The following is a 22561-nucleotide window of genomic DNA, read 5'->3' as shown; positions in this document are numbered from 1 at the left end:
CATAGTAGAATCATCTTTCTCAAATCTTAACTCTGGAGGATGCCGGGTGCTGTGTGACCCCTGCAACCCCAGTGCCTGGTCCTCTGGAAGGACAGGACATCTGGCATTCTTTGAAGATGCCCTGCTTAGATACTCTTCATGTTCCACTAACTCTATAGTGGGGTCTGGCTAGGTTTCTGAAAAAAACATTTATGGCCTAAAAAATAAAATGCAAGATGCCTTGTTAACCCTTAACCATAGGCATTTTGCTTGACAGTTGGGTTTACTATGATGAGTACCGATGGTCCTGATGTCACTCCAAAGTGATTTGTGTATGCGTGTCTAAGAAAAAGGGTGAAAGGTCCGGGTCATTGCAACTTTGACTTATCCCTGTCAGATTTGAAGAGGTCCATTTTCCTATTGTAAATTGTTAAGGCTGTCTTATTTTTGGGTGTCTCCTTTGCCGTCTAAAATATTTAGAATTCTTATGGAAGGTTATGTTTGGACACGATCTCGGTTCCACTTAAGTTCTTTCCCATTGCACTAATATCAGTAATAGTCCTCAGTAAAGTCAAAAAAGGCAGGCACTATACCATTGTAAATGAATGTGTTTTTTGTTCCAGATTCCTAAGCACCTAAGTTAAAAACCTTCTGTATCAAACAAGGTCAGCTTTTACATACATTAACGTTTAGAAAAGAATAGAGGCGCTTACAACAGGCTCGTAATTAAGTACCAGTGACCTACTTCTCATAATTTCAATGGGTTTATTGTTAGCAGTACTGTTGTTTTAATCCTAAATATGTCTTGGCCTATTACTTTCAGGCCGCAGCCGCCTGGCACTTGAAAGGAGTCAATAGAATGGTTACAGTGTGTGGCTCATGATGCACACTAAGGGTTAAATCCAGATCACATGGCTTTTTATGCAAATACATGAATGGATTCATCATGGGCTGTTTGATTGGGGAGCTAATAGTTTTCCTTTTACATTTACAGGTGTTGGGACTCTCCCAGGGCAGCGTCAGCGACATGTTGTCAAGGCCGAAACCTTGGAGCAAGCTGACCCAAAAAGGCCGTGAACCGTTCATCCGAATGCAGCTGTGGTTAAATGGTGAACTGGGACAGAGTGTCTTACATTCACAAGGACAGCAGCAAGGGCAAGGTACTAAAAATAATGGATTCCTAACGGTGTGCTCACTTTACAGTACTGGTTCTTTTAGGGTCTAACAACAAGTTCCCATTTACTCAGAATATGACCTTGGCTGATACAGATAGAAATGGCACGATGATGCGGAGCTCTTGTTGTCATTTAGTTGTGAGCAGAGTAGATTTATTATGCTGATGGGCACTACGCACCATGTGTTTTAGTGCTTTGTAGCAAAGAAAAAACAATTGATGTATAACCATACTTCCAATGTTGTCTTTCACACATAATCCTCTTGCTAAACTTCCTTTTGTTTTTATTTGTAGCTCCGCAGTCTGCAACGGCTCAACAGGACCCTTTGGTTGAGGGATGTCCAAGTTCAGGTATTTTTTCTTTCTATTCTAGTAACTGAAACCAGATTAGCGAGGGTGCACCTGTATTATTTGATCTAGAAACAGAACTGGAGTCCGACTTGAAGGCATAGCAACGCCTGTGTGACCGCCTTGAGTATTATACCAATATCAGGGTTTTGCAGGTTTCCTGGTCTAACATGTAATTGTAAACCTGGCACCTTCAATAGGAATGGACATGACTCTTTAATACAACTGAGATCTACCATTTTCAGTGATGGATGAAATGTGGCCACTACCTATGCTCACGATTGATTTTAAGGCTGAGCAGTCTACTAGGACTCCGAGATTAGTCCAGCTAGTGTCTCAGAAATTGTGTTTACCCACTTGTGTTCACTCAGTATGGCTTAGTTAGAAAAATCAAGACACAGCCACCTTCACATTAAAGATGCAAAAGGATTAGGATGCAACAATGTGGCTTTCAGGGGAGAGGTAAATAAAGCAGAGCCGGGGTCTGTGAACATTTGGAACAGTCTGTTGGTTTGCGAGTAGGGAATAGTCTACGCTGTAATGTCCCACGCTCAGCATGTCTTGGACTATTTTTCTTCCATAGCTCCTGTGTCCTGTATGTTTGATATACATTGGCCAGGGTAGCTCATTTGATAGAAGTATAGAAGTTTCAAAGGGAAGATATTTTTTTCTTTCTTTAAATGGGTCTGTAAGAGAGTTTATTGTAAAATAACCTCTTTAATGTCCCTTAAATGTTCTATTGTGTATACAATACCCGACCATCAGATGCTACACAAACTCTTTTTGATTATATTGCTATCAAATTCTTGACCCATGACCCAAGTTTGAATATTTATCCTTTAGATTTTGAAGATTATGAGACGTGACTCGTTTTTACCCGTGACCTCAGGTTATTTATATTTATCTCAGTGGAGGTATGCATAGGAAATATTCTTTTTTTGTTCGTGCCCGCTCATTATTTAACTGGAGCTGTAAAACTGAATTTGAAGTTACAGCTGTGGGTCATCCCCAGGGATACCATCTTTTTTTTTTTTTCTTTGCTCGTCTATATTCTGAGCGATCATCCATCATGTCTAACCTCATGCTGCTTAGCAAAAGACGAACCCAAAGGAATAGAACCTTGTACAACAACAAAAGACAATAGCTAATTAATGATTGGGTTTTTTTCTTCAACCAGAACATACCTTGCATAATGGTTTCTGCATTAGTGACTTAAACATCTACAATATGTTTTGAGGATGCTTAAAATAATGTCTAACACAAACAACGTCACTAGGCGATTAATCATCTGGGTCCCTTAGGATGCAACAGAATGAAAAACAGTCTGCAGAGACACTCGCTTGGTGTAGGTTGTCATTGTGTTCTTGGTAAACTTGAAATGCGTTTCAGAACAAGGGAGTTTTTCTGTTCTTTGTAATTTCATTTGTGATACGTTAGTTTGGGAAAAAAAACAGGAATTAAACTAATGCACAGCCATGGCAATCTGTCAGTTTAACTTTCTTTACGTGGCAAGGCAGTATTCATAGGTAAAACATGAAGGGTTCTGGACATATTATTATTATCTTTTACTTAAATGGCACCAACGATTTACACAGCACTTCTTACAATACATATATTCAAGGGGTATGACAGACTAAGACAAATTGATACAATAGGTGGAAAGAGCCCTGCTTACAAACTTACAATCTTGAGGGAATGGGGTGACAAACATAAGGCACAGAGAGAGGGTGAGAGGTAGTTTGGGTTTGTATCAGTGACAGGGAAGTTCGAGCAGTAAGGCTTCTTTGAAGAAGTGGGTTTTGAGATGTTTCTTGAATGTTAGGAGGGAGGGTGAAAGCTGAAGGTTGGTTGGGAGTAGATTCCAGAGATATGGGGCAGCCCGAGTGAAATCTTGTAGACGGGAAGAGGTGATGAGTGAGGAGGAGAGCCTTAGCCCATGGGAAGAATGTAAAGCTCGAGTGGGGGAGTATTTACTTATGAAGGCAGAAATGTATGGAGGGCCTTATGTTAATACCAGGATTTTAAATGTATCTCTAAAGGTAATAGGGAGCCAGTGGAGGATTTCACAGAGTGGGGAAGCAGAAGAGGAGCGGCTTGCAAGGAAGATTAGCCTAGCAGCAGCATTTAGGACAGACTGTATAGGAGAGAGTCAGGACAGTGGAATGCCAACCAGAAATGTGTCACAGTAGTCAAGATGGGAAATAAGAGAATAAACCAGGGTTTTTGTAGATTCTTGGGTAAGAAATGGGCAGATGCAAGCAACAGGATCTGATGAGGGACTGAATGTGAGGAGAGGTTTGAGCCAAGGCATCAGGCCTGGTTAATAGGAGAGATATTCGTGTTAAAATATCAGTTAATGGAAATTAATAACATAAATACCAGTTAACTTGAGCTTTTAGCTGATCAAGCATAATATCTCGTTCCACAACTTATTCTGGTGTTTTGAATTGGAAAGGAAAGCACATTAAACATGAGGCCCTACATAAACATTTTATCACATTAACAGAAAATATATAACTTTTCATGCAGTGGTTTTCTAGTCCGTTCTGTAGTGGAAAGCAGCTGATTACAGAAAATACCACACAGATTACCTCTAATAAACCGAGAAACTCCTGATCCAATATTCACCATCTTAGTTCAGGGATGTGAATATGTTGGTGTTTGGGGTTGTATGGGTGAAAGAGATGCTTAAGTAAGAAATATTAAACTGCGATTGCTGTTAATGCCTTGCGTTCAGAATTTTTATTTGTAAATCTACATATGACCAGAGGGGCATCATTTCTACCATGACTGGATTTTTTTCTGTGCATGATTTCATCGTGATCATTCTGGACCCCTAGAGTGCTATTGGCTAAGCACAAAAAGTTAAATTGGCTAAGCGTGATACAACATCTTACGGTGATGCTTCAGGACAACTTTAATTTAAAATATACAGAGAACTAGAGTTTTCCTGAGAGGGTTATTACGCAATTCACGTTTTGTGGTATTGAGGGGTAACACAAAAAAAACAGCTTAAAGTGATATTTTAAGGAGATTGTCCTCAAGAGCATTTTTCTTGATGGCTTAGAGCAGGGGCGTCCAAGTTTTTTCTGCAGTGGGCCACTTCATCAGAATTGTATAGGTGCAAGGGCCGCACTCATTTTTCACTGTGAGAAAATATGGCCTTTAATAAAATATGCAGATTAAAATAACGTAAATGACACAAAACCTTTACTTTTCCTCTCACTGATTTGTGGGCCTAGAAAGTTTTGTGACTACAAATTCAGGATTCTGGATAAGTAAAAATAAAATAGTTCTATTTATTTTAGCGATGCACAAAAATGAAAATTCTGGACCAAAACCGAAAATTCAGGGTTCACTTAGGCGAAACTGAAAATGACCCCCCCCACACACTTAATGAAAGTAAGTTACACACCAAAATTGCACAAAAAATTATATATTATGATTGTTAACAGCAATCTCAGGCATACCCAGATTCCAGCATGTACTGGTTGGCTGGGCATTGTATTTTTTGTCCAATTTTAGTGTGTAACCACACTTTTATTAAAAGTAACACACCACAATTGGACAAAAAAAATCAACAATATGACTTGGCATGATAGGAGTGTGATTGCTAACTGCAAACACACTCTTTTTATACCCAGGCAACCAGTAAATGCTGGAACCTAGGCATGATGGGACTGTGATTGCTGTTAGCAGATTGCTGTTAGAAATCACACTCCTATCATCCCAAGTCAGCCAGTACATGCTGGTACAGGGTGGCTGCAAGTGCAGACCCCATACTGCTGGCAGCATCAATACACAAGGGGGCAGCTAGCTAGGTTTCAGCATGTACTGGCTGACTTGGCATGATAGGAGTGGGATTGTTAACAGCAATCACAGTCCCATCATGCCTAGGTTCCAGCACTTACACATCCATGCTATCACACACCCATTCATTCATTCACAGATTCATTCCCTCAATCAGGCATACTCATTCAAACACCCTCCCCCACCCCCTTACCTGCACTACAGCTCTCTCAATGCCGATCAGACTTCAGCAGGGGGCGCGGCCTCCCTCGTTCTCCCCACAGAGGAGGCAGGACTGGAGCAGAGAATAGCCCCTCCCACAAGTAAGCAGCAGGGCTCTTGTGATCCTGGCTGCCGATCTCACGCGGGCCGCACCTCGAGGTCCCGCGGGCCGCATTTGGCTCGCGGGCCGCATGTTGGACGCCCCTGGCTTAGAGTCTACGACTGCATGTTACTTCCTTGCTTTTAAGACATCAAAACGCAGAAATAAAGTATTCCTCATAAAGAATCTAATGTGAGATTGCATAATGTATGCAAAGTGCATAATATAGACTCATTAGAACCAGTAACACGATCTAAACATTGTAGAGACCTATAAAATGGCGATCTTGTGGTCTCTTTAACCAGGGATCTGTGTACAACACATCAGGCAGTGATATTATGCATGTCTATATAAAGAAAAGAATCTATCATCTGATATAGGGAAGCTTGGGACTGACCCACAATCTGTCTCACTCGCTGCAAGGCAAAATCTCAAGACTGCTGTTAGATTTGCTGCCGATGCTCTTTTTGTAGCTAATAACTTATATTTTTACCCTCAGCGGTCAACATATAACCATAAGCATTTTCAGGTTTATTTCAGACACTCTCATGCTTTATGTATCTATTTTAGCTTCCTTTTCGTTTAAAGATGCGGTTCAGGTGAGGTACGAGCCTTCGGTGCCTTCCCCAACCCTTGTGGTCAGTTTTGGCATGGAGCCAAGAGGTGTCCTGTCCTTGTCATTAGGTTTGTATTCTGCTAGATAGTGTATGGTGGCTGCGTAAGGAAAAGGGTGCCCCGGGTTTCACTCCGCAGGGACGGTTATGTATCATGAATGTAGAAAACCGAGAATATTTGGGGAATGCAATGGGTGTTTGAGCCCGTATAGTGTAAAGATGAGCTGAAACATTTATTAGTAGTTACTCTTTAACTATGGGAATCACAGCTAGTCGGGTATGCGGAATGTGTGTTTAACCTTTTGAGTGCCAGAATGTCAAGCAGTGCCATGCTTTGCTATCGTTGGCATACACCTTTGAATCTCAAAGAGTTAAAATGTTACACAAGATATGTATTTTAATGATTAAAAAAAACAACTAAATTAGACTGCAGATTTAAAAAAAAAATGAAAAATAAAAAAAGAAAGCTACAGCAAACGCCTGAAGCTGCATTCGGAGTGGGACTCCCCAGGGGCTACAAAAAGATGTTATAATCAATTACCACATCATAACACTGATGTATGATAATTACGGAGTGTTCCTCCTGAGATAGTGCAGCATTTGGCTGGGATGCAGTCCTTTCATGGTCCACTGCCTGATTAATATGCAAATAATAGGCTGATTGCATGATGAATGCAGAAAATGAGTTCGCTGATAACGTGAGCAGCGAAGCGAGAACATGATAAATTACTTTTACTGACTGTCCTACATTAAGCACCCTTTCCCAACATTTTATCTGAAATTGAATGAGGCAGTATAGATGTTGTAGGGCTTGTATAAAATAATGTACCTTAATAGCTGCTGTTATATCGCTGTGTCTAATATGTGTCGCTTGATTTCAGCGCTTCGCCGTATAAACGGAAGGGGGGGGTGCACTGACGGTCATGATAACAATTAAAAAATGTTGAGGGGAGAAAGCATGTTAAGGGGGGCAGGCATGGACTGGCCTGACCCAGTAAAAAAGGCTCATCCATGGCATGGAGGGGGCAAGACAACGTTAAACCTCCCAGTGCCTGTCTGTACTCTTTGGCGTTTGCGTGTTTAGCTCCGTTCGCTGGCGTCTTATAAATAGTGATGTAATTGTACTTTCTCCTGACGCTCGGATGCACTCTTTGGGGCTGCAGAACGTGTCCGTGATGTTAGTTGCGAAGCACACTAGGAAGAATGTCCCAAAAGATTGATGAACCAGCCTCGCATTTCATATTGTGTGAATTCTCAAGTGAATGAGGGAGGTCACTCGTTGTGACAGAAATGTTGGTATAGCAAATTCACCTTCTGATTTTCCACATATGTGCTCGCGAGAGAGCAGTTCCTATTGTTATCTGCAGCAAAGTCATGGGCTTTGTTTTGTTGTAATGTTGTAGACACCCCACGTTTTTATTTTATTTTATTTTTTTTTAGGGTACACATTCTTCTCCATTGACACCTTGAATGACTCTTATGCGTTTTAGGTTGTCTGTTATGGTGCCCATTGTGGGATTTATTGATGGTTAGATACATGTCACCTAATGCAACCTGGATATTTTGACCTTTCGGACTACTTTCGATACAACTGGGGATTTAGAAGTAAATTCCGTGTATACAGCGGGAGTTGATATTTTGTTTCTCTGCCCCCCTGTAGCTTGGTAAATGTTTCATTTTTAGTTTGTATCTTTAGGAACAATATAATTTAGGACATGTTTTGCATTGTTACATTCGTTAGTCATTGTCTTAACTACCATTAGTGTTATCCTATTCATAAGCTCCTTGGAATAACATTAAGAGGTTATTTTTCCCCTCATATTTTGCCTCCTGGCAATCCTCCCATATGGTAAACTCTATAGGACCCTCCGAGTATTTACCATGATGACTATTGAAACCTTCGATCTTACTTCTGTGGTATTCTGTATTTTTTCGTGTAGTAACCCTTGTTATCGGTAGCGTATTGATCTATAAACTCTGTTTATAAATGAACGTTTCTCTGAATTCATCGGACTGTTCATTCTGCGCAGAGGCTTGCAGATCGCTGGTTTCTCTAACCAAGGGCTACGTAGATGACAGCATGTGGTGGCCGAGTGATGGATCACATTTAACGCAGGCTCTTGTTACCGCATTCATCACCTTTGGAGCGTGCATGTAAATACGAATAAAATAAATCCGAGTATAAACAAATAAAATCGATTTGTCTGGGATTTAAGAACAATAATTGTCAGGAGGCACCTGTTTACTTCTGATGTAGAGATCATGCATCAATCTGATAAATATTTCTTGATATGAACAGCTCAACAACCTTTTCTTAAACGCTTTTGATTTTTTTTGCAGTTCCCAGATTAACGTCTCCCCTTGCCATTTTTTGCATATCTGTGCAAATTGACTATTACTATACAGTTGGTTTAAGAAAAATATAACTAATTTTATGAAATCATTATTGATTATGTATATGTATCGCATTCTAGGCATGCCTGTGTCTGCTAGATGAAACATACAAGTCTTTATCACTCTTCCCTGCGGTAAACAGTTCAATAAGAGCAGGGCCCTTTCCGCCTTCTGTATCAGTATATTTCGATGTGTCCTTTTGTCAGGTTATATATTGTTCGTTTTAGTGTTCTTAATGTTTATTGTGCCTCTATTGTAATAGGGTTATGGAATCTGCTTGCCCTGCAAATGAATGTAATATATCTATCAAAAACTCCAGGTGTCTTGAAAGTACAATGGTTCTCAGAAATGTGATGAAGACCGTCCCCAAAACATCAAGAGACATCTTACTATGATTCTCTTTTATGGGTCTGCATAGAGCCCTTTCACGAGGTGGAGGTAAAATCAGCATTTAGTATGTAGCCAAAGAGAATGCTCAGCCGTTCTTTCTATACCTTAATACCATCCAATTAAATATATAGACACAAATACGTAAAGATGCTCAAATGTTTAATTCATACACGGCCAGTGTGACGTTTTTAAACGGTACCTGCTGCTCTTATGCCATGTATGTATGTATGTTTGTCTTGTGGCGTGATTAATGTGCCACTTACAAAGAGGTGAGAAATATGGCTCTGGCAGTTTCAGTTCTAATAGACGAATAACCGTTTAGTAAAAATCCATTTGTTTCTTGCAACCATGATGGATTCGGGCAATGGATGTATATTTTGAGTTCACTTGACAGCAAACCCTGAATAAACAGGGAAACTAGGTGAAACTTTGCTAGAATGCTGATTTTTACCATCTTCTACTTCGTATGCTGGTGTTTTTCATTTCCACGAGCTTTTGGGTGTTTTAATGGGCTGTCATGTCAACAATCGCATGGCACAAAATAATCTGAATCCTATCTGGTGTCACAAGGCGCACGACCAGCATAATCGGTGCAAATAAAACCATTCCCTAGATGACCAAAAAATGGGGGAATAAAACCAAAACGTACTTTTAAAGAGAAACAAAAAAAGAAAACAAAAGCTCTGAGGCCGCAGTTCAATATAAACGTTTGGTCAAAGCCGTCCCAGCTGTGCACCTTTATTTTTGGAGTGCCCAAAAGAAAATTATTCATGTATGCGTGTCTGTGTTCTCGAACAATGCTCAGTGTGTCTGATTAGGTGCCTTGGGAAAATCTATTTCTGACCCATTAACCTTCACTTAGCATAGAATCGTGGATCTACCCACTATATATGTGTGACAATGCTTCTTTTGTTCACACAGATAATACTTTCTTGAATCTAAGCAGTCATCGATCATGGAAGCTATAGGCATGATGTTTTTTTCATTCTTAGAGTGCTCGATTCAGCAAGTTATCTGTGCGTTATAACATGTATATTGGAGTCGCACACATATATATATATATATATATATATATATATATATATATATAACTTTTTGTAGTCATCGATGTATTGATCACCTACTTATAAAACTGCTGCTCACAAACGCTGAGCAATAATAATATAAAAAAAAGTATTGAATGTCTCTTCTCCTAAAAATTGTAATTTACAGAAAAAATTCTTGAAGCCCAAATAGAAGTCCTGTGTGTGTGTCACCTTGTGTAAATAGCTCACTGTAAAATAATAAAGATTACTGGAATCTTTTCCCATTTTTTATTTTTTTTTTAAAGAAAAAAAATACTGGAATTCATGTTTAATTCCTACATTATAAAAAATTCCTAAAACAATATGTTTGTATACGATGTACAATAGCAGACGATGCAGGAGTGCGACCTTCACTGTGTCTCTGTCAGCGCGCGTTCTTAAAGCTTGTATCGGGAACCTTTATTATTGCCTTGCTTGCCATCCTCCTAAAATGTAATGCAAGTAGATCTAAATGTATTGGTAATGCTACATAAAATTAAGCATTTTAATATGTCCTTACTATGGCCGGAGTTCAGGAATATTATCAGGCCAGCCATCAGATGAATAATGTTTGGGTTCTTGTCAAAATGTCACAGAGCACCCTGCCATTTCATTTCAGCAACGTGTCCTTCTGAATGCGCAGTACGCCTTATGGCACGCCAGCAGTAAAAATGTCACTTACAATAATTACTTTTTGGTGAAAATGCTTGCTGACTTCCTACCTTCAAGCTGTTTTTTACACAGCAGGGAGATAATAAGAAATGACTTTATCCTGACTGCTCAAATAAACACTAAATGGAATTTAGGTTATTATTACTGAAGATAGAGAGCAGTGTTTGTAAATTTAAATGGCGGATCAGATGAACAGGAGATTTTTTGCAGAAAATTATAGTCCATGAGATATTTTCTATCCGTTCTGTTGAGTCTAGCACTTTCATTGAGGTTTGAAGACCTTTAGTAAAATATGTTTAATGACCCCCTTTATTAAAAGAAACATATAGAAAAAATAGATGTTTTATGTAGTGGCTAAAATAAAGACCATGTTAACCAGCCAGCTCACTCAGTATGCAGGTTTATTTAAACCTGAGGCCACCACCCCACCCAGCTGGTGTAGATTTTTAAGCTGATGTAGTGCAATTTGAGCTAGACTTCTGGCTTTTGCTTGTATGGCCATACAAAAGCGTATCTGGACTCGTCCCTCGTGTAAGGGGTGGATTTGAAAAGCCGCTGCTCCGGCTGGCACTCCTCCACGCTTGATGTGCCAGGTCGTGTGAGAAGTTTGACCTCGTGCTCAAACAGTACAAATCTGGTGTCTTCATCAGGGCACAAAAAAGAAATAAGCAAGCCACCCTTTTCCGTTTTGCTCTTACGTATTTTTCCCTGAACAAGATCCCCAAATCATGTACTTGATGGTTAAACATGTACACCTTTGCAGAGGTTTCTGAGTCCTCCAATTTATGTTGGGTTCTCTTTAATTCCTTGCATGGTCCGACATGTGAGGTTTACAGGCTTGCCTGCAACCTAATTGTCCCCGTTGATATTTTATTTTGGAGCGTATGCTTTATAGGTTTGTGTCCTAACCAGCCATCTGGAGAGTGAAATTGTTCTGAGGTCCATTGGAAGTCATTTAACGTATGACAGCCGAATATTTTCTTTATGGATGGAGTTCTGTAAAGTCTCACTGAGTTACATCTGTCTGATGTTGAATATGTTCAAAATAATATCTCTTAACGACATCAAACTCTATATTCCCATGTTACCGTCTTGAAGTTGGCTTTTGATTTTGAGCAATAGGACGATGCGGCTGGACGTTAGAAGGTCATCTTTGTCACAACAGGGCTGGGAACGTTTTAATTTGGGGATTATGGAACTTTTTCCTTCTTTTATGATCTTTGACTAAAATCCCCAACAGATCAGAGTTGTGCCTCGAGGAAAACATATCATTGTGTCAAATATAAAACTTTTGAATTAACAAGTTTCTTATAATTGAGCAAGTGTATGCATAGTCATTCTTCAATGGCGTTTGATACATGACGCTGCCCTTGTTTCTTTTACAAGCTGTACATTATATTGAGCAAGTATCTTATGGCTTCCTAAAGGAAATTTAGTAATCCTCTCTCAAGCAGATTGTGGCTCCAATTCCCTAAATTTACCATGCATTATAAAGGGCCATCTGTGGTAAACGTGTCTGCAAGAAGAACTGAGCTGAGCCTCTATAATGCATAATTCAATCTCGTTGATTTAGATGCGCTATAAATAGGGCCAAGTAGACAGACACTGGGGTTTGCCCTTCATAACATAATGTAAAGTTGGTGTGATGAAATTGCAATTCTTCCAATTGCCTCTTTAGTGAATAAACTCATATGTGGTCAATATGTAAGAAATCTTAAGTACGGGTATAAATTAAATCAGGGCTCGACTAAGTACCAGGTTGCCATGGCAACTAGAAACCACTTACTGACGCCCCATTGGGCAGCTCACTTAACCGCACCCATGTCTAAATGCATGGTGCTGGAGTCAGTCTGTGTGTTTATACTGTTGTCAGAGTGTGTGTTTATGTACAGTACTAGTCATTGTGTGTGTAAGTGTATAGTGCCAGAGTCAGTGTGTGTATGTATAGTGCCAGAGTCAGTGTGTGTGTGTGTAAATGTATCGTGCTAGCTGGAGCATGTGTAAGTGTATGCTGTTGTGTATGTTAGTGTGGCTTTGGCATGAGTGTGTAAGTGTTAGTATAATGATTAAACATACAAGTTTGAGTCTTTATGGTATAAAATACCAATTGTCATGAAGTGGTTAGCTGCAGAACTGAAGAAAGGTGTATTTTATGTTGTTTTGCCCCAATAAACATCCTTTATCTGCAGACCATGGGAAGGGAAAAGGCCGGCACATACTTTTTGTGGCTGGCTTCTAGATCAACGCTAAATTTGTCAACCCCTGAATTCAACCAAAAAATCTCTTTTGCAGAAGATTTTCTGCGGTTTTCTCTATAAAAGGCCTTGCACTGTAATTGATTTAATTTGGTTTCAGCTGTTCCAGGTGTCTGCTTTACACTATTATTTGTGACAGTAGAAAGATTATGCACAGTTCTAATGATATCACACGAAAATGCGTCTGTAGACGTTTTCAGTTACTTTCACTGAGATCACAAGCAGACACATCATTTCTGAAGCCAAAGTACGCTTCCAAGCTGTCTCTGCTTATTTTTGCTGTGCAATGAAGGTAGACTTCTTTAATCATTTTCCAAATGTTTACATTTTCTGCTTCATCTGTCATCTTCCTTTTAATAGGAGTACCTTAGGAAAAGCATGCTCTCTTCTGGAGGTGCTTGGGCACCGAGGTCTAGCAATTAATCTTGCTGTTCTTTGAGGTTTGTTGAGACTGATGCAGGGAAGAAAATTAGAGGAAACTTAGAGCGGCCGTGTGTTCTCTATCAGGCAGGCGGCCATGATGTCGACCTTGCTGTAGGTTAAAGGACGCAGACCTGGAAAGAAGTCTGTTAATCATGTAGGGAATTTATGCCATCCCTGACAGTGTACAGTGAGCAAGATGGATGACCTGCCAATTTGCTCCTACGCTTGGCTGAATCTGGGCAAATTTACTGTACAGTTTCTCAGCTGCCTGCAACACAGAAATAACATTCACTAGGTTATATATTCTGTTTACGGTGACCTAAGGGTTTACAGAAGAGAAGCAATAGGATTTGTAAAGTGCGTCTTGCCTTATGGGTATTAAATGGTTATTTTTTAAAGCAAGTGAGGAAAAACTGGTAGTGGGGGGGGAGCAAACATTTCTAACCCATGTGATCTTTTTATTTTTAACACATTGCTAAATATATGTAGTATAAATTTAAGAGAAATTAATACTATGCATGTGTATACATTCTAGTAAGCCAAAGATGGTCCAACCATTTCTAAATTGGGCATCTTTGACTATTTATAGGAAATATGTATCTGAACTTAAAGTATTTTATTTCAAAGCGATTTGGATTGCAATGTATCTTTATCTTAGACTAAATATAAGTTTAAGGAAAAAAAAACTCCAGTTATCATATGCACTTTAATACATATCACCAACTTGATTGAATTGGAAGTCCAAATGAAATCTACCTCCCAGTAGCTCTTGCAAATATTAGCTGGCTTGCTAGTTTAATTTACGTTTTATTAAATATAATAGTACAGTATAGTTTGATGAATGGAAATGAAATGGTATGACTGAGAATTTCTCCAGTACAGCAAAGGTATTTATTTTAAAATGACAACGTTGTATTTTCCTCTTTACAAAGTAAAATAATGAAAACCCTGTTTTAACGGTATTGATAGCTGTTGCAACACAATCCTTCCGATTGTTCGTTAAAGTTATGTTGCACGTTCAAAATGATATGTTATATAATGTGTAAAACATAAAGCACATCAACGTAATGTATTAACGAGTGATATTATTGTCTTTGTACAGAAAGCACTCCAAAGACCTCTACTAGCTGCAGTCCTGCCCCCGAGTCTCCAATGAGTTCCAGTGAATCTGTTAAGAGCCTGACAGACTTGATCCAGCAGCCGTGCCCTGCGATTGAGACCAGCAAAGAAGGCGAGCCTCAGGAGTCTAATGATGCATCCGCATGCGACTCCCAGCCAGCAACTCCTCTGCCATTCCCTGGCCACTCCGCTCTGAGCATCCAAGAGCTGGTGGCCATGTCCCATGAGCTGGACACCTATGGTATCACCAAGAGAGTCAAAGAGGTGTTAACTGACAATAACTTAGGTAACTTATCTCCCTTCCCCACACAACTTTACATTATCAAGCGTAGGATAACCTCTCAACCAGGAGAAACTAGTCTGCTCACAAATATCCGCGTGTTTTTTTTAAGTATATTTGTTGCTTTCCATATACATGTGGACCGTTGATTATAGTATTCAATATGGTTTGTTGCTCGTAGTTATTCTAACGTGTTAGAATGTAAAAAAATATTGGTGGAATTTAAAATGTACAAGCTGTCTGTTTCGATCCGTTGCAGATCATTTAATTCCATTTTCTGTGTCTTTTGTTAATTAAACACGTTCTATTTTTGCAGGTCAGCGTCTGTTTGGGGAAACCATCCTGGGTCTAACACAAGGCTCGGTCTCTGACTTGCTGGCACGTCCAAAGCCGTGGCACAAGCTGAGTTTGAAAGGAAGAGAACCATTTGTACGCATGCAACTGTGGCTTAATGATCCAAATAACGTGGAAAAGCTCATGGACATGAAACGTATGGAAAAGAAAGGTATGTAGAGCCAAGGAATTCTAAATGGTTTTAGCTTTCTGTACTTTGACCCATGTGATTAAGGTTGTTGTGGACACAGCGGTTAATAACCAGCAGAACACAACACACACATCACCAAGCACTGTGAAAGCGTGCACAGGTTGGAAAATGCATATAGTAATAACATAACTACATATTTCTAATTTAATCAAAAGAACGCTTCATGCAGTCATAGCCTATACCGAAACTCTTGGCTACCACCAAACCAATGCTGGTCCTTAATGATAAGAATAGAATCTGAATCCAAGGTTGTGGTCGGGTTTTTTATGTGCCACCTTAGTGCACAGTGCTGTATAACTAAACAGTGCGTTTTCGAGGCTTGCGCTAGTGGAGCAGGAAGAGTGTTCGCTCTTCAGAGTCGGTGCAGCGCACATAAATTCCTGCAGGCAGAAATGTGAGAATTAGGTATAAGTCAGTAGAGCAAAAGTATAATGTGGGCAAAGGTGGCATTTGAGAGGCCTTTAAAAGTAAATATATTAATATTGGTTTCTACTAGGGCTGCAACAACTAATCGATAAAATCGATGATAATCGATAATGAAATTCGTTGGCAACGAATTTCATTATCGATTAGTTGAATCGATTTTTATCCATTATAAAATGAGGGTTTTTTCAGAGCAAATGCTCTGAAAAATACCCCTCGTGTTATAATCCGTTTAGTCTGACTCACAGGAGTCACAGCAGCAGTTGCTACTTACAGTTCCTCCCTGCAGTCACTGCCGATTGGCCCGCCCACTTCCTTTTTCCAGTCCCTCCCTGCAATCGCTGCTGGAGAAAGAAAGGGGCGGGGCCAATCGGCAGTGACTGCAGGGAGGACGCCCATTTCCGCCCATTTCCTTAGAATCGCCATGGCTGTGACACTCATCTAACTGAGTATAAAATTAATATTTGGGCTGCTGAATGTTAGGGGAGGTGGGGGTTAATTTAGGGGCAGTTATAGTTAATGGGGTGTTTAGGGTTAACTTAGGGACAGTTATAGTTAATGGGGTGTTTAGGGTTAACTTAGGGGCAGTTATTGTTAATGGGGTGTTTAGGGTTAACTTAGGGGCAGTTATAGTTAATGGGGTGTTTAGGGTTAATTTAGGGGCAGTTATAGTTAATGGGGTGTTTAGGGTTAATTTAGGGGCTGTGGTGATTGATGGGGTGTTTAGGGTTAATTTAGGGGCAGTTGTGGTTGACGGGGTGTTTAGGGTTAACTTAGGAGCAGTTATTGTTAATGGGGTGTTTAGGGTTAACTTAGGGGCAGTTATAGTTAATGGGGTGTTTAGGGTTAATTTAGGGGCAGTGGTGGTTGATGGGGTGTTTAGGGTTAATTTAGGGGCAGTTGTGGTTGATGGGGTCTTCAGGGTTAATTTAGGGGCAGTTGTGGTTGATGGGGTCTTCTCTTCAGGATTAATTTAATGCTGAGGACTGAGGGTTAATTTAATTAATTTAATAAAGTTAACTTAAGGTGCAGTTAGAGGTAAAGGGGGGCAAACTGAGGGGAATCTAAATCCTGGGGGCAGTGAAGATTAATCTTGTATTTATTTGTAAAAGTATTGTGTTTGTGAACGAGTCTGCAAATCCTATGAGGGCACTATGGCATATCAGGGGGGTATACGGCATACCTGGGGAGGACGGAGTGACATATCTGGGGGTATAAGGCATATGTGGGGAGGGCAGTGTGGCATGTCGGGGAGGGCAGTGTGGCAAGCCTGGGCTCAAATATGCATAACTGGGGGGCAGGTTGGGGAAATAAAAACAAGAAAAAAAATGTATTCTGCCGTTTGTTTTTAACATCCTATGTTACTTTATTAAATAATTTAAAGCAAATGAAAAAAAAATTTTAATCGATTAATCGAAAAAATAATCGGCCAACTAATCGATTAATAAATTATTATTTATTAAATAATTTAAAGCAAATGAAAAAAAAAATTTAATCGATTAATCGAAAAAATAATCGGCCAACTAATCGATTATGAAAATTATCGTTAGTTGCAGCCCTAGTTTCTACCTGTCAAATATGGAATGCTGCTTCCAGTCACGCGTTCCAATGCCACCACCTAGTGTGCGTATCGCATGATTACATCTGTAAATATAATTTTATCTTTATTATTTCTTAACTAACTTTGGTAGTTCCAAACTTCCGAAGGTATTTTAAATGAAGGGACTATGTAGAGATGTATACAGATTAAGTGAAAGAACATAAACGTGCATAAGAAACAACCCAAATGAAAATGCTGAAGATGCTGATCTTTCTGTTGTTGTCAGATGTTATCCATCTGGCAGCTTTGGGATAGATAGGATGGGAGGGGGGTTATAACCTCACACTCACACACCTTATTTAAAAACTGTTAGGTGTCATTCAATTGTGCCCCACTGCTAGAAAGATATATATACACACCACTCTCATAGTGCTGTAGAATACTATACATAAAGTCAGACTGATATCTTTCAAAGGTACATTATCATGTTCCTACTTGCTTAAAAGTACTCTTTAAAAAACGTTTATTAATTTGTATTCTCATGTTTAAACCAGCTGCGTTTTCCGCATTGTTCCTGGTTATTTTGTATTTCTCCAGCTACCTGAACTCGTAGTTTTCTGCTATGTTGTATGTGTACTATTTCTAACCAGGAGCAAGTCCTAGGCAAACACTGGTCATATCAGTCTTAAACTGACAGTTCAAAAGGGAAAAGTAATGTTCTCCTCTGGTTCGTAACCAGACAGCTCTGTCTGCGTCTCTCTAACCACCATTCAGAAATTGCTTCCAACTAATGAGCATTAACCTGTTGTAAAAGCCGTAACGAAAAAGAAATCATTGAGAAAGTATCTCGCAAATGTGCAGACTGCGTCACTAACCTCCTGAAAACCATGTTTATTTTTGGTTTTCAGCATACATGAAACGAAGACACAGCTCAGTAAGTGATAGTCAGTCATCTGAGCCTCCTTCAGCGGGCATTGACTACAGCCAAGGCACCAGTCCCCAACCACAACATCAGCTGAAGAAACCCAGAGTAGTGTTGGCACCTGAGGAGAAAGAAGCTCTAAAACAGGCTTACCAGCAAAAGCCATACCCTTCACCCAAAACCATTGAAGAACTTGCCACCCAGCTTAACCTGAAAACTAGCACCGTCATTAACTGGTTCCATAATTACAGGTAAGCTTGCACTTCATAAAAGCAGAGTGTTAAGATCTGATGACTCTTGTGTTGTGACCATACCATGGAGCGCATCAATAACCATTATTTCAAAATGAGTCATAACAATGTAAACATTTATTTATAGTATAAGCTTTGGATCTACAAAGTCAACTCAATCCACAAAGGCCCAACGCACACAGTGTGCAAAACATGGCAGAGAATGATGTAGTTTACACAAAAAGGAAGCCTACATTAGAAATGGCAGAGTTTGCTAATATGTGGGTAGCTATATTTGAGAGTGGGCAGTGTGCCCATTGAGGTACTGTTTCTATATTATGGAAATCAGACTCGGATATACTGACAAGTATATGCTGGGAACCTTTGAGTTAAGCTACATTTTAAGGACGTTTTGTGTATGTCGGTGTGTTCTTATGAGTAACATTTATTTTCTTATGTTTTTTTCTTTTAGGTCTCGCATACGCAGAGAACTATTCATTGAAGAAATTCAAGCAGGTAGCCATGGACAGATTGGTTCCAGTGACTCCCCGTCAGCCACAAGCAGCAGGGCAGCTCACAGCTCTGAAGGAGACAGCTGTGATGGTGTAGACATGGAAAGCACAACAGAAGGGAAACATAGTGTCCTTGAAGCAGACGAAATCAACGGTGAGAACAAAAAGTCTCAGGGAGGACAAACTGATTCAGCTTTTGAAGAGAATGAGGATGCTAGATCTACTGAGAAAACAGACACCACACACTTAGGAGTGGACAGTCCAGAAGATACAGATGAAGAAGGCCGGAGAAAGCTGCGTGGCCGGCGTTCCTTTTCTGGATCACAAGAAGGTTTGGAGACAACCAAATCTGCTACTGAAAAGCATGCCTCTACCTCAGCTGCCTCAAACTTGGTCCCTGCAAAGGAGAGTTCCCACAAGAATAAAGAAGATTCTGAAAAATTATCCAGTGTGCCAAGTACAAGTTCGCAAAAAGGAAACTCTATTCAGAGCTTATTCAACTTTTCAGAGACAGCAAGTTCCAAAAACACGCGGGACAACACTTTGAGGAAAAAGAAAGCAGCAAACTTGAACAGCATAATTCACCGTTTAGAGAAGGCCGCTAGTAGGGAAGAGCCCATCGAATGGGAGTTTTGAGATTATGTTCACCCTGGCTCCAGAGAGCTGGGGAAACAAAACTGGACCTTTCACTGATTATATCGTGTTGCGCACTTATCGCCCTGCAGGCCACAGGGCAAAAACGCCATAGGCCAAGGTGCATATAGCAAACAAAAGGAGCATTAAGCCCAATTTTATCTTGTGTTTTCGAGGACGAAAACTGAAATATGTAGTCAAGCTTTTTTGTACCCTGGAGTGTTTTTAGTATTGCCCTAAGTGGTTTTCACACTTTCTGGAAAAAAAACTCTTACAGCTTTGCCTTGTGCCCTCCATTTTCAGAGTGGGCTTAAATAATTTCAAAAAAATAATTTAAAAAAAAAATAATAATTAAAAAGATGGAACCCACAGAGTTAATGGGGCTTTTTATCTGCCATGTAATGGCCGCAGAGCGATAATACACTATAATCTTCTTATACCAGGAAAAGGATGAGAATTTTTTCAGGAAAAAAAAAAGTTTGTTTTAGTTTCTTTTTTGTAGCTGTTTCAGTTGCCACTAAGAGATTGCACAGTCAACTGACTCTAAACACACTAGTTTGGATTCCTATTTTCAAGAAGAAAAAAACCTGCTTGGAACTTTGCAATGAAACAAACACATCTACTCCACTTATTTTCTAACAAAAATCACATCAGGAAAAAGAAATCTTAATTTGTGGTAGCTGACGTATTGTTTTCTTGTTAGTGGAATAGAATCTAGTGCACATTGTTTCATAGCTTTAACGATTCTGGTCTTTTCCAGACTGGAATTTGTTTTACACTCCATTTAGGCCAAATCAGGACAAAAGATCTGAATTTAGGTATTTTATAATCTGCTTTTTAACCTCTAACCACAGAACACGCTGATCAGACCTCATATTTTTTGGGGGGGTCAGAGGGTACAAGTTGGAATGGTACTATGTACTGCTTCAGTTGACCTGCGAGTTCTTCCTTACAGTATTCGTTTTTCAGAAAACTTGTATTTGTTGATTTCCATGGCCAATGGAGCCTAAACAAACACATTTAGATACCTAAATATGCTGTCAAGAAGGATGCATATCCAAGTGACATTTTCTGAAATGCAGTCTGGTCACTCACTTTTTTTATGTTAAAAAAAAATAAAAATAAAATAATAATGCTCTTTACTCTGAGATAGTACAATGTAAATAGATAAATATAAAAACCAAAATGATCATTTAACGGAATTGCATTTGTAGTTCTGAACGATATTTTATATAACAGTCAGTTCTCTGTAAAGTACGACTTCCATTCCAATTTGTATCCTATCCCTCCTTGCTGTCAATATGTGTGTGTGTGAGAGTAAGGAGAATGATGGGAATAACTGTGTATGCAATTTTATACGTCTGTGTATTTTCTTATGTACTTGTGCACACGTAGAGTGCATTACTGCCACCTTTTTCAATAAGCTGGTTTATCTGTTTTGGCTTCTACAAGTTTTGCTGAACTAGACTCCTTTATTGCCATATCTTAAAAAAAAAAAAATAACTAACAATAGATGATTTCAGTATATATATATATTTTTTTTGCTTATTTATAGGTGCCGTATTTTATTATCTGATTGATAGGAAGGGATGAAACGGGGGCAAATATTCTTTAGAGGGATAGACTGCCGGCAGTATTGGGTATAATTTACAAGATGTAGTTGTCATACTGTATATTATTGATTTGAAGTTGTTTTTCTTTTTTTTTTTTTTTTACCTTATTGTGTATCATTGAAACATTTTGTCTTAGGTCAGCATCTTTTTGATGACGTTATTTGGTGCATTTGTTACTTAGGTTTTAATAATATTCCTTTTTTGTTTATTCGCCCCTCTCTAACGGGGATGTGGGGTGGGATTTTTTTTTAATTATGCTCCCTATGCTAAACCTTTCTGTATTATAAGGTAGAACAGTTTTAGGCATAGAACCACATTTCTTTCTAGGTTGTAGACATAACGCTCTTCATACGCAGTAGCACTTCTTCAGGATGGAAACTTAGACTCTTGAACAGCAAGAAGGACAAAAATGGCTCTAGGAGGCAGAGGCAATAATTTTAAAATAATCCAACAATGTTACTGTTTAACTTGAGATAAATTCTGCAATATATACTACATAAGCATCACTGCTTATTGTTTTGCAATAAAATTCTGACTGTTCTCATTCTAAAGTATATGTTTGATCACTAGATCACTCATTTTTGGATAATTTGTTGGAAGCAGGTCAAGTTAATGCTAAAATGATTCAACATCTGTATGGGTTTCAGGAATTGGTTTGCTCCAATCCATGCTTTTATTTATGAAGACCATAATAAAAGAGAAACGAGCACTCAAGCTAGAACCTGAGTTCCTACAGCATCGCCGAGTTTCTAACACCTTAATGTCTCCGGTTGCCTTTTCTACACACACTTGCTTTATAGCGTAGGAATGAACGCTGTTGTGGTGACCCTCACCAGCTTACCTGCATACATACAGCCCTGCTCTATGGCAGATAGCTATACCCATGCCATTATTTAAAATACACTATTTGTATGTGTAGGTGTTTCATTTTGTGGATATTTTTTATTCTGTAATATGTCAGGAAGAAAAATAGGTGGGGGGTTTTTTCCCAGTAGTATTTGTACATAGGTATATTGCTATAATTTAGGGTAGTGACACTGTCCCCAGAACACTCTTAATGTTTTTTCTGTGTCTAGGTATCTCAAAGTTTTCTTTGGATTCCCAACAATAATTAATAACATATCAGCGGGATCTTTCAGTGGTGATATTATGCCCAATCCTTAGTGCTAATGAAAGCTTGTGCTAAAAAAAGTGGCCTGTTTTGGAGTTGATGACTATTTTATGGAAACTCGTGTCTATAATTGGTTTAAACCTTAAATTCCTCTTTAAAGAGGAACCGTCACATTCCATGCTATTCCTGATAATAACTCTTCTATAAGAC

The 22561-nt window shown here is 39.3% G+C and overlaps 1 protein-coding gene across 2 annotated transcripts in view; it reads left to right on the top strand.

Annotated features, from left to right (window-relative positions):
- Positions 1-22561, top strand: part of LOC149289645 (protein CASP-like) — a 188111-nt gene that overhangs the window by 133558 nt on the left and 31992 nt on the right. Inside the window, exons 19-24 of one of the 2 annotated variants that reach the window (XM_089490353.1) lie at positions 974-1139; positions 1448-1504; positions 14527-14829; positions 15140-15328; positions 18239-18503; positions 18955-19630. The exons of the other annotated variant lie outside the window; for it this stretch is intronic. Of the exons in view, the coding sequence (XP_089346479.1) occupies positions 974-1139; positions 1448-1504; positions 14527-14829; positions 15140-15328; positions 18239-18503; positions 18955-19630 (1656 nt within the window). Of the gene's footprint in view, positions 1-973; positions 1140-1447; positions 1505-14526; positions 14830-15139; positions 15329-18238; positions 18504-18954; positions 19631-22561 lie in introns of those variants that run through there. 2 annotated transcript variants of the gene reach the window in all.

This window comes from Sceloporus occidentalis, unplaced genomic scaffold (assembly GCF_023333645.1).
Source record: "Sceloporus occidentalis isolate IW3139 unplaced genomic scaffold, rSceOcc1.0.p SCAF_43, whole genome shotgun sequence".
In the NCBI taxonomy this organism is placed as follows: domain Eukaryota; kingdom Metazoa; phylum Chordata; class Lepidosauria; order Squamata; family Phrynosomatidae; genus Sceloporus; species Sceloporus occidentalis.
This window is presented reverse-complemented; position numbering and strand designations above follow the sequence as displayed.